Here is a 16,353-nt window from a genome sequence, read left to right as displayed (position 1 = left end):
TGAGACATTAGAGGAAAGAAGAGCCCCTCTTTTGCCTAGAAATAGTATCTTCTTCATTAGTCAGTATCCCTCTCTCCATCATACTTTTGACTAAGAATTTTAAAGCTCCAAATTTTTATAATCATTAAAACCATCTTATTTTAATAGCAATATATTTTTCCTGCTTATGCATATGATCATTCCTATAAGATCCCATAGAATCAGAATGACATTAAAAGCATTATGCTAGTCATTTACTTCCCAATATGTTTCTTTTAACCATACTGTAATTATTATCTTAACATTTAGAGATATCTGAATAAATAATCACCAGAAAATTTAATATGGATAATCTGATGAATTCATTACAGTTCCTAGTATGGCTCATGTATCCTCCTCATTCTAAAGGTATGGCCTATAATTTCCTCACTTGACTATTGTGTGCATCAGGGACTTGAGAACCAACTAAGTCCTCAAGCTTATCATGCACATATTTGAGGTTTCCCTCCTCCCCTCCTAGTGAAATGTCCCAGTTTCTCCTGTGAACTATGTAGATAATCATCAGAATTTTCTTTCTTTAGTTTTCAACTGTGGAGGGAAAAAACCCACACTATTAAATATTTAATGAAGCAGTAAAGATGATTTGATTTTCATTACAAAAAATTGAAAGTTTTTAAGAACTGTTCAAAAACAATTAAGAAAAAAGTTTATTAAACGGGAAGAACTGCCTAGTATTTATATTGGAATCATTAAGAGGAAATTTTTTAAAATGATATAAAAAAAATTTTTTTTGTTATATTTTCAGAATTTTTGTTATATTGTAAACGAAAATTCCTAAATTCCACTTAATTGAAATTCTGATTTAAAATTAAAACAATCATTTTTGGTTGCACATTTTCATTTTTCAAATTGTATCGAATCAAAATTATGCAATTCTTTATTCACTAGTTTGTTCTGTTGAGCTTGAATAAACAAGAAAACACACTCAGTTAACTATCTTGAATTAATTGTGTCTGAATTTATATAAGTCACTTTTTTAATATTTATTTTGCAATAAATGTATTAGTATTGCAGAGCAATTTTTAAATGTATGTAAAGTATTTTCTTTCTTATATTTCCCAATTATGAATGTTTTTGTAAGTTCACAAAAACAAATCTTTTCTCATTTGATGTAATATAGAGTTCTGTATTTTACTCATTTGGAAGATTATATTGATGCACAAATAAACATTACCAGTGTTCATCATAAATCTGTTAGACTTTTAATATATTATTTCACTTCTTCCTTCTATAGTTTAACTTAAAGATTAGAATTCTAATTTAAAATATTCTTAATTTTTTTTGTTTTATTTGTTATTGCAAATTTCAGACATTTTTTGCACTTTTGAATGAATTATTTTGGAATACTAATTCTATTTTAAGTGCTAAGTACGAAAACTTTGGTTAAATTATCTAGTGCTATGAATTGCTTCTATTTAATAAATGTTTTGTTAAATTGTGTTCTGGATTTTTTTTTGCAGAATATAATAATGATAATATAAATTGGTTTAGAAATTTAATTACATGCATTCTATTGTACATAGGAATTTCTTCAAATGTTCGATTTCAGGTTGATATAATTGACAAAGTTTGAACATAAGCATATGTATATAACAGGCATGTGTATATAATATAAAATTAGAAACATTACTTTCATAGAGTTGATCAGTTTCTTTTATTTTTCTCTCAATATTATGATTTTACATAGAGTAGGATAACATTAAAATATCAGTTCTCTGTGTACAGAATTAAGAAGCTGAATTTTCTTAGTGTTTTTCTGAAAATTTCTCTTATAGCATTGTGGTGTGATAAGTTGTAATTCATCCTTCCCTTATTGTGATTTCTTTTTTACTGTGCAGATGCTGGAGGCTTTAATCTTGGATTTTAAAACTTTAAAATCTATTCATTTACATTGTAGTGCAAATCTGATGGAGAATTTACAACATTGGGTTGGTGTCATAAATTAAAATATGTACATTTGGCTTCATATTGTCAAAATCTAACACTGATCCTTCCATGTTGGGGTATTACTAATTAATGCTTTTAATATGGTGTAATCACTTCTGGTCATTGAGAGCATCTGGTTCTAAGTTTAAAATTAGTGTTTAATTGACATTGAAAGATGTTTATATTTCTTTTTTAAGAAATCAAATATTATATTTACCATATTTGCAGTGTTCATCTACGCTGTGAAGAAAAAATAACTGTTGTGGCGAAACGTGATGGTGGTGTGGACCTTTTAGAAGTACATGGAATTGTGACATTAAACATTTCTGATGAAAAATACGGCTGCATTCGAATTAAAATTGATAATGAGGATGAAAGAGGTGTCCAAAGTCAGGTATATAAGCAGATAAGAATTAGCTTATTTTCTAAAATTTTGTGACAGTACAATTCTGTAATGAAAATAATTTTGATAAAAAAATTTAATAAGGTAAAAATCTGGTTATCTTTTTTTTTTTTTACTTAATTATTATTATTATTTTTTTCTCATTGTAATCTCTGATTTTGAAGGGAATTATTTAACTATCTTTTAAAAGCATCGCAGGATAGTGTTTGAAATTTATTAAATCTCCCATAGTCAATGACAACATCATTTAACATTATTTAAAAAGCTATAAGAAGTGAATCATTAATAATGATGTAATATGCTTTCTTTGTCTATCTTAGCACAATTGAAAAAGATCCAAAAATGAAATAACTTTCGCTTTTAAATCAGAATTTTACTATGTAAAATATCTGCAATCTTACTATGTAAAATCTGCAATTTTACTATGTAAAATATCTGCAATCAGTATTCAGAATTAAATTTTGTTCAAATACAGGGTGTTTATAAAGTCCTGGACCCATTTTGATGTTTAATAACTCATAAAATAATAAAGATATAAACAAACTTATGGCATTTATTGATGGAATAACTCATATATTTTTCTTTTCAGGTTTGAATATTTTTACTTTTGTAAATATCGTCTGCGCGTGTGGTTAATTTCAGAAAATTTCATTTTCCAGTCTAAATATCTGTACTTTTCTAAATATTGTCTGCTTATTAATTGCATTTTTCTCTCTTTTGTTTTTGGCAACTATTGCAATGTTATGTTTACTTTTGATGTGTTTGTTCTATGTAGTACTTTTGTATGTGATGTTTTATTCGAGCGGATATTAAGGAGAATGCATACACCACAAGAGAAAGCACGATTTGATGGTGGTTCATAGAAATGAAATCGATAGTTCAAACACAGAGAAATTTCAGAAGAATTTACCAAAAAGATCCTCCATCCAAAAGCAGCATCTTGCGGTGGAAAAAGAATTTTCTAGAAATTGGAAGTATCGCAGATAAGAAACGTTCCAGACGTCCTTGCACAAGTGATTTTGATGTTGAGCGTGTCAGAGAGACATTTTTACACAATCCTAGAATATCTGTGAGATCAGCGGCAACAGAATTGGATATGCCAATTTCGACGGTGTACAAGGTTATTAAGAAAAAATTAAGACTGCATGCATACAAAGTTCAAATTGTTCAAGTTTTGGAACCGAACGATAGGCCTAGGAGGATGGCCTTTGCAACAGATATGCTAGGAAGGATAGAAGATGCTGCTGATTTTCTGAAGAGCATAATGTTCTCCGATGAAGCATCCTTTCATGTTTCTGGCATTGTTAATCGCTATAATGTGCGCAAATGGCTCTGTGGATGCCGACATGCTTGTCGCTACCTGGCGTGAAATTGACTATCGACTTGATATTCTCCGTGCGACGAAGTGGGCACACGTGGAAGTTCATTGACAAGGGTCATGAAACTTTTTGAGTCTATTTAACCATTTATGTTAGATTTAAATCTATCTTTATTATTTTATGAGTTATTAAACATCAAAATGGGTCCAGGACTTTATAAACACCCTGTATATCAAATATTTTAAAATTCATTAGATTATATAGAATATTTTAATGAATCTAATGATGCACTGTATAGCTTTTCTTATATTTTCAATGTAACTGTCAGTGATTGTAAAAGATTTGAAGACTTGTAGCATTTGAATCTTCATATATTTTTATTTTCTTATCATTTACAAAATTTATTATACATTTTTATAATTATGCAAATCTGTTTTCTTGTTTAAAGTACAAATTGTACATCCCCCCCCCTTGATTTCTATGATAATTCATCTGTCATTTAGATATTTCTTTTAATAATATTGAAAATCTTTTAGATATTATTGCTTTTATAGAATAAATATTTTCCTCATTTAATATTAATGTTTTCTTTATAGACTCATCCTAATATTGATAAGGAATTGTTTAGAAATTCTCACATTATTGGCATGAAGAATTCAGCTAAACCATTTCCAATCAATGTTGATGTTGGTGTTTTGAAATGGCGGTTTCAAAGTCAGGATGAGAACAATGTGCCTCTATTAAGTAAATCTTTTAACCATTCTGAAATTAAATTTAGAACTCTTTAAATTTTTTCTTTTTAAAAAAGCATTAGAGAAAACTTTGGGTTTATAATTTATAAACAAGGATTTGATCAAATTGTAGTTTAAGCTTTATTGTCAATTATTTATATCTGAATGATAATTTTTAATTGATAGATATTAAAAGAGCCACTCTTTATTTTTTAAAATTATCTGTTGCTTTCACTTTTCTGTATTCCATTCAAGACCTTTATTTTATACATGTTTTTTGTCTGTTTGTTTAGTCAATTGCTGGCCATCTGAAAATGGCACTGGAGGATGTGATGTGAACATTGAATATGAATTGCAGCTGGACACGTTAGAGTTAAATGATGTTGAAATTCATATACCTCTAATGTAAGTTTCTCTTTTTTAATTCTTGGAATATCTGTGTAGATGTTTTCATATGAAAAAAAATGCTTTTGTTTGTAGCTATTAATTTCAAAGTACAATTGTTACTTAATAAGTTGAATAATGTTGAAGTCCTTAAAATTGTTATTTTCAGTGTACAAAATTTATATATATCTAAAATGCTAACATACATATCACAGAATCACTTTTATTACTTGATCTCAAATGGCAACAATCAAATGTAAAAAATATGTTTTTACAGTTGTACATATTCTACACTTAACTAATTAATGAAATTTCAAAATATTAATAGAAATACTTTGGAGATCTTTGTCACCAAAAACTCCATTCTGTCAGAGAAAAGTCACAATAGAAATCAAGAAATAAGCATCAAACAGAAAGTATAATCCAGCCTGAAAATAAGCTTAACCATCATCAGATGGGTAATAGCCTTACCTATGGAAATTGATGACCATATCTTCCAAATCTATTATTTCATAAATATGGCTTCTTTGACATTAGCTTAAAACTTAAAAAATTACATTTTTTCTTTATTTTTAATAATAAAAGCAATATACAATCTGCAACTATAATGCATTTATAAAACTGAAGTTAAATTTTCTATCTTATACTGCTTGCAAAACAAGGCTTTACCAGTTTTACATAGTGACTCTTTTAACATACTAAGAACTCTTATTCACTCATAACTATGCTATTTGAATGAAACACCAAACATATCGGTCAAAAGCATCTGTAACTCTGAAATTAAAATTCATCCATCTTAACATTTAATCGCATGCTTTTGTCAATGTTAAAATTAACATTTAAGAATTTGCCTTCTTTGGATAAACTCCAAAATAGGATTTTCACTTCCGCTTTCATTTCAAAGTATATACATATTTTTAATTTGTATTGCATTGTAATTGGTAGCACATTAATTCAATTAATTATTTTTTTTTGTTAAATGACAAGATGAAATTAAAAAAAATTATCTTCATAACCAAGCTAGTCATCAAAGGCAGCTAGTTTATTAATATTTATAAAAAAAATAATTTGATTTATACTGAACTCACTTATCCTTCATTCTTCAAATTTTTTCTCACAGGGTATCTCTTTCAATTTTCATCATTTGTATTTTTTTTAATACTGACACTTTTATGATCTTGCTATTTCAGTGATATAATGACAATCAGGTAAATTAAAAAGGAAAATTATATCAAAAGTATAAACCAGATGCTTGATTTTATACCATTCATTGCTATCATGTTTAAGTACACAATATAATCATCATATATTCTATGAACTTTTGATATTCAGCTTTTAATAATATTTGTGTACATGAAATTTTTTTGTAATTATATTAGTTGTGATCTGAAACATTACTAAGACTATTATATGATTTTGATACAATTAATTTCTTGAAATTAGGGCCATAATAGTATTGAAAGGCGCAGTCTTGAATGATTTGTACTTTAGACTGTTTTATTATACAAGGGGGTTTTGCATATTTTTCTTTTGTACTAATATTTACTTTTAAATATGTAATATTCTTTTTTAAAAAAAAACATATATGTATATGCCACCCCTAAGTTTTGAATTTTTTTAGAGTGTTGTATTATGTAATGTTTATCACTTGTGAATGGAGATATAAATGATGATTTCACTTGTGTAAGGAGGCATGATTCTTAGGACTAAATAACTTACTTTACAATGAAAAGTTAGATATAATTTATAGTTACAATATGCCAATAAATATACTTATATAAATGACAGTATAGCATGAACAATATAAAAGTAAAAATTAAAAATGTCACAGAACTCACTAAACTTTACTACATTTAGTAACTCAATCAACATTGAGACTGAACTCCAGAATAATTATCCAACTTTTATGGTCCAGTAATACGAAGGCTTGAAATTTGTTCTGTATGTTGAGACTTTGCATTTCTCAAATAAAAATCTGATACTCAGTTTTGGCCATAGAATCAAAATCAGCAAGTGCATATTGTTGATAAGTTTCTAGTTAAAAATAGGCAAGCATTTAAATAAGATAAAATATATTAGGAGCTTGAAACAAATTATTTTGCAGTTGGAAAAGTTATAACTGATATTAGCTAAAGAAAAAGATGTCTCTTGATTCTGAAACAAAACAGTATTTCATATTTAAAAAAATGTTTCAAATGCCCAATTTTACTAAAAATTATGTCTTATTAAAGTAAAAATTATGCAATAAGGTTGTGTGCCGATTTATTTTCAGTTTAGAAAGAAATACAAGGTATATAGACAGATGTTAACTCTTCAAACTCATTAACACCCAGTGTCTTTCATATAGGACAATTACATTTTGCTTCTTAAGATAAAGCCAAATGTATTCTATTTTTGTTTCTATCTAGTAAATAAATATTTATTACCAAACAATTTTCATATGATATATATAACTTAATATCCATTTCTTTCTTTCAATATTTCAAAAAATTCTTTAATATACAAAGTTTGCTAGTGCTTTTGGCTGATATTTTTATAATTTTTCTTTATGATTAGGGGTACTCCTGTGGTTACTGAATGTGAAGGATTGTATGAACATGATAGCAGAAAAAATCGTCTCATCTGGAAATTGCCTGTCATAGATTCATCAAACAGATCTGGTGCAATGGAATTTTCATGCCCTGGAAAGCCATCTGATTTCTTCCCTGTTACTGTCCGATTTGATTCATTTTCATCATATTGCAATATTAAGGTGAATATGCTTTAGTTTTTAGAAGAAAACAAACATTGTGTGTAATAACATAATTCATGATTCTTAAGGATTCCATATTTTCATAAACAATTGTTTTTAACAATCATAATCTTAAAATGTTTAAAAACTTTATTGATGTTATGTAATTAATGCTAATACTTTAATGTATTCTACATTATGCTGAAAATTACTGCAAATGACCAAACATTTGTATGAAAACTTTGTATTTTAATCTGTGGTAATATCTAGGAAACTAGAGCTGATTAACATTTTAAATGTACACCTTTATTATTATAATAAGCTAATATGGGATATAAATGTTTAAAAATATAATTCTGATCAAATATATGAATTACTTTTCAACATATTAATATTAGCATTTAATTGTACTTAACTGAACTTGATGCATCTTATAATTTTCATTACCTTATGCACTTAAATAAGTTATTCATAACTCTCCTGATGTAAGGTACTATAACTATAAAGTGATATTTTGTCACATTTTACATAAATATATTGAACTATTATTAATTTCAAGGTAGAATTGACAATAGATTATGTATATAATAAAATTACATACAATAAACAGAAGTTTTTTACACTTTTATGTTTTAAATGAAATGTGTCATTTTTGAACTTTTTAATGCTTTAAAACTGAATCAAAATTCAATTATATCTATATATAATATGGAGGATGTCATAGAAAATTTTTTAATGGACTGTAAATTAAATTTAAATGTTCTTTTTCCCCCCCTTTTCCTTAGGTTGGTGATGTTTTCACTCTTGATAATCAACCTGTCAAGTACGATTCTGAAGCTGGTCTTGTAACTGAAAGATATGAAATCATATAGACTATTTATATATCACCTTTTATATCCTAAAGCAGTGTTTTTGAATTTTTTTTTCTCTCTTGTTATGTTGATGGTCAAATGTATAATCAGATTAATGAAATAAAATTTCAAAGTTTTATTAACAACATTGAAAAATAAATACAAAAATACTCTGTAAAAAATACTTAACAAAAAAATATATTTATTTTGTAGGAGGTGGAAGTAAAATATTTTTTAACTTTGCTTCTTTCAAAATATCACCCGCTCCTTTTTGAAGCAATAAGTTAGCAAGTTTCTTGCCTAAACTCTCTGCAGCATTTAAAACATGATGTGGCAAGTGGGGTGCAACAATACCAATATAATGCTAAAAAGAAGAAGAAATGAAATAAATAAATTATAATTAATTTTATATGTGTAATCGTGCAATGAAATACTTACTTCTTGAGGTCTGATGGAATTCTTTTCAACATATATGTCATCAGTAATCTCATCAACAATACTCTTTGATCCATCTAAACTGTAGACTCCTCCTTTTAGTGTAAGCTGAATTGAAATTTTTCAAAGGTTATATTACAATTAAATGTACTTTAATTGCATTCAGTAATTTGTATAATCATTTAAATGGCATTAAGATAGAACACATTGATGAATAAATTTATCAATAGAATGTTTTTTTTTTTTTAAAAATTGGATCAATCACATAAGAAGTCTTACCTTCTTACTTTTGAGGCTTGAATACACACCAATTGGAACACTACATCCACCTTCTAATGTTTTCATAAAAGCTCTTTCGGCAATACAACAAAGAGTTGTTTCTTCATCAGATATTTTGGAAAGCAATTTTATGGTCAATGTATCATTTTCTCTACATTCTATTGCCAGTGCCCCTTGACCTACAGCATACATGCACTCTTCTGGTGTAAGCACCTATTTTTTTAAAACATATTTATTAGGTAAAGAAATTGTAATTATTTGATGATATAAATATATGCACTATAGGTTTGTCAGATATTGAAATTATAATAACATGGAAAAATTAAAGAATTTTTTTCTGTTTATGTGTGTGTATGTATGTATAATATTATACTGTAAGAATTCAGATACTTTGAGTTCATACTGCAAAACCATATATAATATGACCAGGAAAAAAAAAAAAGAAAAAAACTGTAGGTAATAATAAAATTCATCCTCAAAAATGAATACGATGACAATTTTGTTTCCATACTGTAAATAAATTTGTCTAGGAATTATGAATTGACATACTTTTCATAGCAATAAATTTTGTTCGTTGATGTTAACCACCATCAGGAATTTCACTAACTCTCATATTTTCCATTTGTTTAATGTGTATACCATCAATTAAGCATTCTGTTATTTTGCAGCAATTATTATGACTAAATAAAGCACTTTAAGGAAAGTTGGCATCCTTACAATCATTAGTTATAATTGTTAAGATGCCATCAACATAACCTTTTAACCCTGACAGTAAGGTCTTGCCAATTAAATCTTGCAAGAGTGGTAGAATTCTTAATTTTCAGACTTATTCCAGTCTGATTATTGAATTGGCTGTTCTTTATCCATTTCTTGTGCTATCTAAAACAAATTTTGGTAGGGATGGAATACACTGAATTGCCTTCTTAGTGAACAAGCAAATTCTGTATATTATTCTAGACATTAAAATGGCATCATTCTATGGTTCTTTGTATTTGGTTTACAATTTTACTTTCAATGAGATTAATCTTGGATAAAATTAGTTTGCGGTTATTCATTTTGAATGATGTGACAGCTGTAAGATCAATTCATGATATTTAAATATTTCTAAAGAATTTTTGCATAATCAGTATATTGTGTAATAAAATTTATTTTTGTAATAATCAAAGTACAATCAATTAATATAACATAGCTTTATCCTGAAGACAAATCTCCATCTGGATATGACAAATTTCGTTTTTGCCAATAATAAAAATTATTGTTCTGCAAATAAAGCTATAAATAAATAAACCATTTTTTCTTTTTTTGCAATATATGGATAGTTTATATTCGGTACTTAAAAAAAATCAGAAATATATGATTTTTCCCCCATCCTTACTTGATTTATACGATGTTCCAAATCCAATCTTATAACACCAGCTGCAGCTAAAATAATTGCTGAATAGATTTTATCTTCATCCAGTTTACGAAATCGTGTGTTTAAATTTCCTCTCTTGGACAAAAATTAAGGATTTTAGAAATATCAAATATATTAATACATAAAATACTTGAGAAAAACAAACATAGTGAAATCATAATTATTAAAGGATACAATGCTTTCAAACTGTAGATTCGGAAATAATCTTTTCAGTTGAGCTATTCTTCGTAGAGAGCTTGTGCCTATAACACTGAAAAGAGTTGACAAATATGTAAATTATGATCAAAAATTTCAAGTCATATTAAAATTGTTAGAAGAGTTTATTACCTTCCATCAGGAAGTTCTTTCAGATTTTTATGATCACAATCTGAACTGAAAACAACTACATCAAATGGGTTCTCTCTCCTATAAGATATATATGTATATACATATTAAAAGAATATTACAAACATAAACAAATACATATTAAATGTTGCTATCTTATAATTAGTAACAAAATTGTGCTAAAAGTTCACCCCTTCCACATAGCTAATTATTCTGAATGATGGTTTTAAGCTCTGAGAAATTACTTTTTAAACATCAAAATCATGTTTTTTGAAATGGAAATTCTTGATATTATTTTATATATTTTCTGAAAATATTATCTTTGAGCTGATCATGGAAAATAGTTCAATCAATTAATGGGTTACCTTTTTTTTTTTTTTGAATTAGTAATCCTTAATAACATATAAGATTTTTTAAATTCATGAATTAATTCTATAATTAAAAGTTCACAATATGAGCAATGCTACAAACAAGTTAGTTCACAGTATTATTAGAAACATCTTTTTGGTGCAAAGATAAAGAAAAATTCAAATTAACTAGCATTTTTTTTTTTTTTTTTGCGTGCATTTAAAAATATTAAATCTAAATGTAATTCCAGCATGTTCAAAACATAATTTTGTGACAAAGGCAAGAAAATTTAAGTCTTTAAAGAAAACTTTTAATGGATTATGCATTATTATGTCATTTAGCTATTTTACAAGTCATAATACTTTACTTATGAAACAGAACATATTCTGAGGCATATGTTTTTTTAAGTAGTAGTGCAAGTCATGCAGAATTTTTTTAATGTACAAAACGTCTATATATCAAATGCTATTTAGAGAGAGAGAGAGAGAGTAAAGAGAATTTATACATTTAATATAAACATATATACACACAAGAAATTTTTATGTAAAATGCAATATTTTAGAAGCATTTAAACATGATATGGAATTCCTTACTTGCAGATGGCTGCGATTACCATCCCAGCTGGCAAGGTTGTGGGAAGATCTTTCAATGAATGCACAACAATATGAACTTCCTGCTTTTCTAAAGCAATTTCTAATTCTTTTGTGAACAGACTTTTTTCACCAATCTATTAAATGGGGAAAAAATAGGCATAAATAAGAAAATTCATTGAAAATCATGTAAAAGGTATTGGGAAAATGTTTAAAATATAAAAACTAGTACTTTTAAAATTATGATCATAAAAAAAAGTAAGAAAATAGTTTTTCTTGCAGTGGAATTTTTAAGTTTATCAATAAAAAATAAGATTATATATATATATATATATAGGAAGTTCAAAATCTAAGATCATTAGAGATTAATTGAATCTTTAGATAGGATCTTGTGGATTTGAAAGCTACAAGACGTTTTCAGAAATTTAAAATAAAATAAAAATTTATGCACAAAATGTTTGTATGTAAAAATAGACTATAATGAATAGTAACAAAAAGACTTACAACTCAAACAATATATGCACTTTAATTTCATCAACATGTTTCTCAGTTTCAATTTCAAGTTAAGAGGAAGGGAGGAGAGGGTCTTTTTCAATTGTTAGGTGTTTTTGCGATATTAAAAAAAGTTGCAATTAATATAAACATAAGTTCTTAAGCATTGCAAAATTTTTAAGCTCTTTATAGAATGTTGAGAATTCTAGAAATTTTGTCATATTAAAAAATTATTTCATCTTTATTTTATTTGTGCATTTTTAAATTTCTTTAATTATTACAGTAACTGGAGTGAAACTTTTACTTTTGAAATCTATAATTACAATATAACAATAGACAAATATAAAATCTGTAGACAGAAATTTATGACTGAAATATAATTTGATATGTATTTTAGTTTGTTGTAAGATTACGTTTCATTTAATCGTCATTTTTAGTTAATGATAACAATGTTCTTATTGTGAACTCTTACTTCAGTTGTTTCGCATCTGAAATGATGGAATTTTGTAAGTTTTTACTCCACAGATTGGAAACAAAAAAGACACTTGAACTTGTAAAATAATAAATAGTGGAAAACATATAACATTGAGGTGTAAAATAAGTATGATCAATTAGGAAATTCATAAATTTATATCAAACTATTAAAATAATCTACAATATAATTAAAGTTTGATTCCATATGATGATAGTGAAATTGAGCAAATTATTGATATAATATTCCATAATATTCATAATTATCAATTATAGTTTTAAAAAAAACAGAAGATAATTTTAAAATAAAAAGAAATTTAATACTTTAGTAAAAATGTGTTTTAAAAACTAATTTTATTAAATTTATTTTTGATATTTCTCATAAGTTTTACAATGTTATGATCCTAAAGTTATTAACTTCACCTAAATATTCATAGAAAGAAAGGGGGTGAATTGCTTTTTTTTTAAGATCAGGATTTTGGAGGAGAAACAGAAAAATCCTCCTTTCTTTCTTTCTTTTTCATGTCATAAGATGTGTGCCTCTTGCTAATTATCAATGAAATCTTTAATTCCCACTTTCCCTCATTAGCAACTAAACTGGCTACTGCATCTGAGATGGAATAATATTATAGATAAAAAAAATGACATGCAAGGTGATCACAGATGGAATAAATATTAGTGAGCACTTGATAAAATAATTATACCAAACTCAAATGGAAAGAAAAATTCTGTTGGTATAGAATCTATAGAGTTCAAGAGAAACAAATGCATTACAGTTCAATTTTAGATGAAATTTGTAAGTTACAATTTTATAACATTATGTATAAAATTTTAAATTTAATTTAGGAAAAGTAAAATTGAAATAACAATAAAACTCACTTTAGATAATGCTTTATCTAATATTTTGTCTCCAATTGTAGACATGCTAACTATGTCATAAGAAATGCCCGAATAATACTTTCTAAGCAAGTCAGCAACAAAATTGGTCTGAAATAATGCTAACTAAAAATAAAATATCAATCAATTATTATACAATAGAAATAATAAAGCAAATAAACATTTATGCACGTATTTAACTTTTCTTATTTCAGTAAAAATAAATACTGATGTTAACTTTATTTTAGGTAGGACTTCATATTTTATTAATGGAATGTTAAAGTAAAATATAACATTTTCTTAAGGATTTATTATATTTTCCTATTTTTTGGATGGCCAATGATTAAAGCAAAACTAATTAAAGAAATTATGTTAAAAATAAAATACACATGAATAGAGAAAAATATCAAAGCATGCATTCATTCATATTTAATTTTACTATGCAACTTTTTTTATGCAACAGAAACGGAAAGTAACTAAATTTCAAAAATCAGATGTTGCATAGCAAGAAAAATAGACACTGTGTTCCACAAAACTGAAAAATAGAAGATATAATAACAGCATGTTTTGTTACGAGGATGATTATCACCCCAGTTCTACTGAATAAGTTTGAACTTTATAACAACTCAACTATCTCTCCTGTAACCAAGGAAATGACATTGAACTTATCCTTGTACACTGTTTGAAGTATTCAACTCATAGAACAAATCTTTGGAGCAAGCTCATTTTCAATCACCATCTCTTAAAGTTCTGATCCAAAAAAACTATTTTTCATTAGTACCAATTAAAATTTTTTCTTTATTGATTGTTTTGTGTTATTTATTAATTGTGACTCTCTGGCAATAAGGGATGGCAGACTTTGTTGTTAAAAAATCCAAGTTTAACCATTTCAATAATAGACACCACATTAAGAGGAAGAAATAAACAACTTTCACTCAATTATTTGTAGATAATATAATGAATTTAAAGTGCAGAATTTTAAATGATTAAAGGAAATAGAAGGCTAATTTTTTTCTAAACAGGTTAAAAAATTAAATTAGTATAATAGAATTCTTTTTATTATATTTTAAAAAGGAATTAGTTATTCATCAAATATTAGAACATACAAATTTTCATCAGAAAAAAATTATACAGTTAATGCTGGAAAAATTTATGCAATTCTGAGCTTTATCCAGAATGATAAAAATCCTCAGTTTAAAATAAATGTTTTATTTTTTTTAACACTGAGAATAAATCCCAATAATATATCATATTTTTGTTTAAACAAATCATTGAAAATTTCACTCATTTTTCTTTTGCAGCAAATATTTAAAAATTAATAAATGAAACCCAAGAGGGCTAACAAAAAATTAAAGTCATAATTTGCTTTCTAGAGATTTGTAGGCAGCCTTTAGAAACTACCCAATAATAAAACAAAGCAATAATCAAATATTTTTCTATAAAGTATGTGTATATTTTATTAGATAGTCTATAAAAAAATAGCATACAATTAAATAGCAAAATAAAAAAAAAAATCATTATTTATGATCTGAAAAATCAAAATTGTATGAACCAGGAAAAATATCTATATATTTTTTTTTTACACAAACATAATTTCTATACATACCTGACTTTTTCTAGATCCTATACGAATTCTACTTAAAGTAACATCATTTTCATAGTTATTTGTCTACAGAAAAAAAAAAAAAAAAAAAAAAATTGGGAGAAAAATGTGAAAAAGTAATAAGAGAAAAAATTTCTTAGCCTAATATTTTACACTATTAATTTACTACCTATAAAAATTAGATACTGTACCAACCTCTGATGACCCATTTCCTATTTTCACTTTTTTCTGAGGAGGTTCTACACTGATCTTTTCCATTTTTTTAAAGATAAATAAGTTCTATAAACATCGAACTTCAAAATTTTTGAGATTCTGAATAAATAACTGGCAATAAATGTGTACTATAACATAAATAATAATTAAAATAAAAGATATAAAATATGTCCTCAAGAGTAAAAGAAAATGCACACTGTTTCTTCTTCAGATAAACTTAGATCAAACTTCTATCTTAAATTATGAATGTTATCGTTCAATTGTTTTACTCTTCATATCAACGCCTCACTTGATTTGTTTACATTACAGGACATCACTTCGAAATCATAAAAACAACAATTAAGTAATAAAAAACAGAGGATAATCGATTAGAAATGTTTCTTTAACAAATACAACGGAAATATATAACATAATTTTCGGTTAAACATTATTACAAGGACGAAAGTCTAGATCACCTCTTCCGAGGTTTAGATCACACATATCACAGAATAAATATTAAATCTAACCTAATTTTTTTTTTTATTGTTGACACATGTGCAACCGGAGAAATTCGAGTTGCTAACGGAAGGAATAAAGAGTATCCATAGCGCAGGCGCGTAAAGTGGAGGCGGAGTTACAAAATAGGAAAAATTGGTCATCTTGCAGGAACAAAATAAACAATTTTTTCAATAAAATAAAACCGTTATTTCATATTTATGTACGTCGTCACTGTAAAAGTTAAATTTTCTGATTTTTCATCTCCTTCATTTTTTTTCATTGATTGCTTCCTCTTCAGATTTTTTAGTTTTTCTTGTATGAAATACAACCTTGACGAATCTTCATTTGTTCGAGCATGGAAGATTTCTTAAACAATAATAGGTGATTTCGCATATTATTTCAATTTCACTATTGAAAACTAGGAAATTGAAACCGGATGATTCATAA

The 16,353-nt window shown here is 26.4% G+C and overlaps 2 protein-coding genes across 3 annotated transcripts in view; one reads left to right on the top strand and one right to left on the bottom strand.

Annotated features, from left to right (window-relative positions):
• Nucleotides 1–9,442, top strand: part of LOC129984675 (coatomer subunit delta-like) — a 43,834-nt gene extending 34,392 nt beyond the window's left edge. For both annotated transcript variants that reach the window (XM_056094605.1, XM_056094604.1), the window contains exons 9-13: nt 2,194–2,359; nt 4,284–4,431; nt 4,712–4,823; nt 7,359–7,554; nt 8,319–9,442. In XM_056094605.1, coding sequence (XP_055950580.1) covers nt 2,194–2,359; nt 4,284–4,431; nt 4,712–4,823; nt 7,359–7,554; nt 8,319–8,405 — 709 coding nt within the window. In that variant the 3' untranslated portion in view covers nt 8,406–9,442. The remainder of the gene's footprint in view (nt 1–2,193; nt 2,360–4,283; nt 4,432–4,711; nt 4,824–7,358; nt 7,555–8,318) is intronic.
• LOC129984676 (porphobilinogen deaminase-like) lies at nt 8,507–15,978 on the bottom strand. Its single transcript, XM_056094606.1, has 10 exons — nt 15,412–15,978; nt 15,220–15,282; nt 13,617–13,739; nt 11,778–11,911; nt 10,840–10,917; nt 10,687–10,762; nt 10,474–10,587; nt 9,099–9,311; nt 8,823–8,927; nt 8,507–8,748 (listed from the first exon to the last, which is right to left on the bottom strand). Exons 1-10 carry the CDS (start codon nt 15,472–15,474, stop codon nt 8,587–8,589), a joined length of 1,131 nt encoding a protein of 376 aa, XP_055950581.1. The 5' UTR covers nt 15,475–15,978; the 3' UTR covers nt 8,507–8,586.
• Between the last annotated feature and the right edge of the window lie 375 nt (nt 15,979–16,353).

This window comes from Argiope bruennichi, chromosome 9, assembly GCF_947563725.1.
Source record: "Argiope bruennichi chromosome 9, qqArgBrue1.1, whole genome shotgun sequence".
Taxonomy (NCBI): Eukaryota; Metazoa; Arthropoda; class Arachnida; order Araneae; family Araneidae; genus Argiope; species Argiope bruennichi.
Note: the sequence above shows the minus strand (reverse complement) of the source record. Positions and strands in the feature narration are given on the sequence as shown.

Bases quoted from the DNA above. Each gene is read 5' to 3' on its own strand.
- LOC129984676 (XM_056094606.1), bottom strand. From the start codon at position 15,474: ATGGAAAAGATCAGTGTAGAACCTCCTCAGAAAAAAGTGAAAATAGGA. The intron at 10,588-10,686 runs GTATCCTTTAAT...TTTTTGTCCAAG, and splicing joins ATCTACAGTTTGAAAGCATT to AGAGGAAATTTAAACACACG. The intron at 9,312-10,473 runs GTAAGGATGGGG...TTAAAAAAATAG, and splicing joins TGGAACATCGTATAAATCAA to GTGCTTACACCAGAAGAGTG.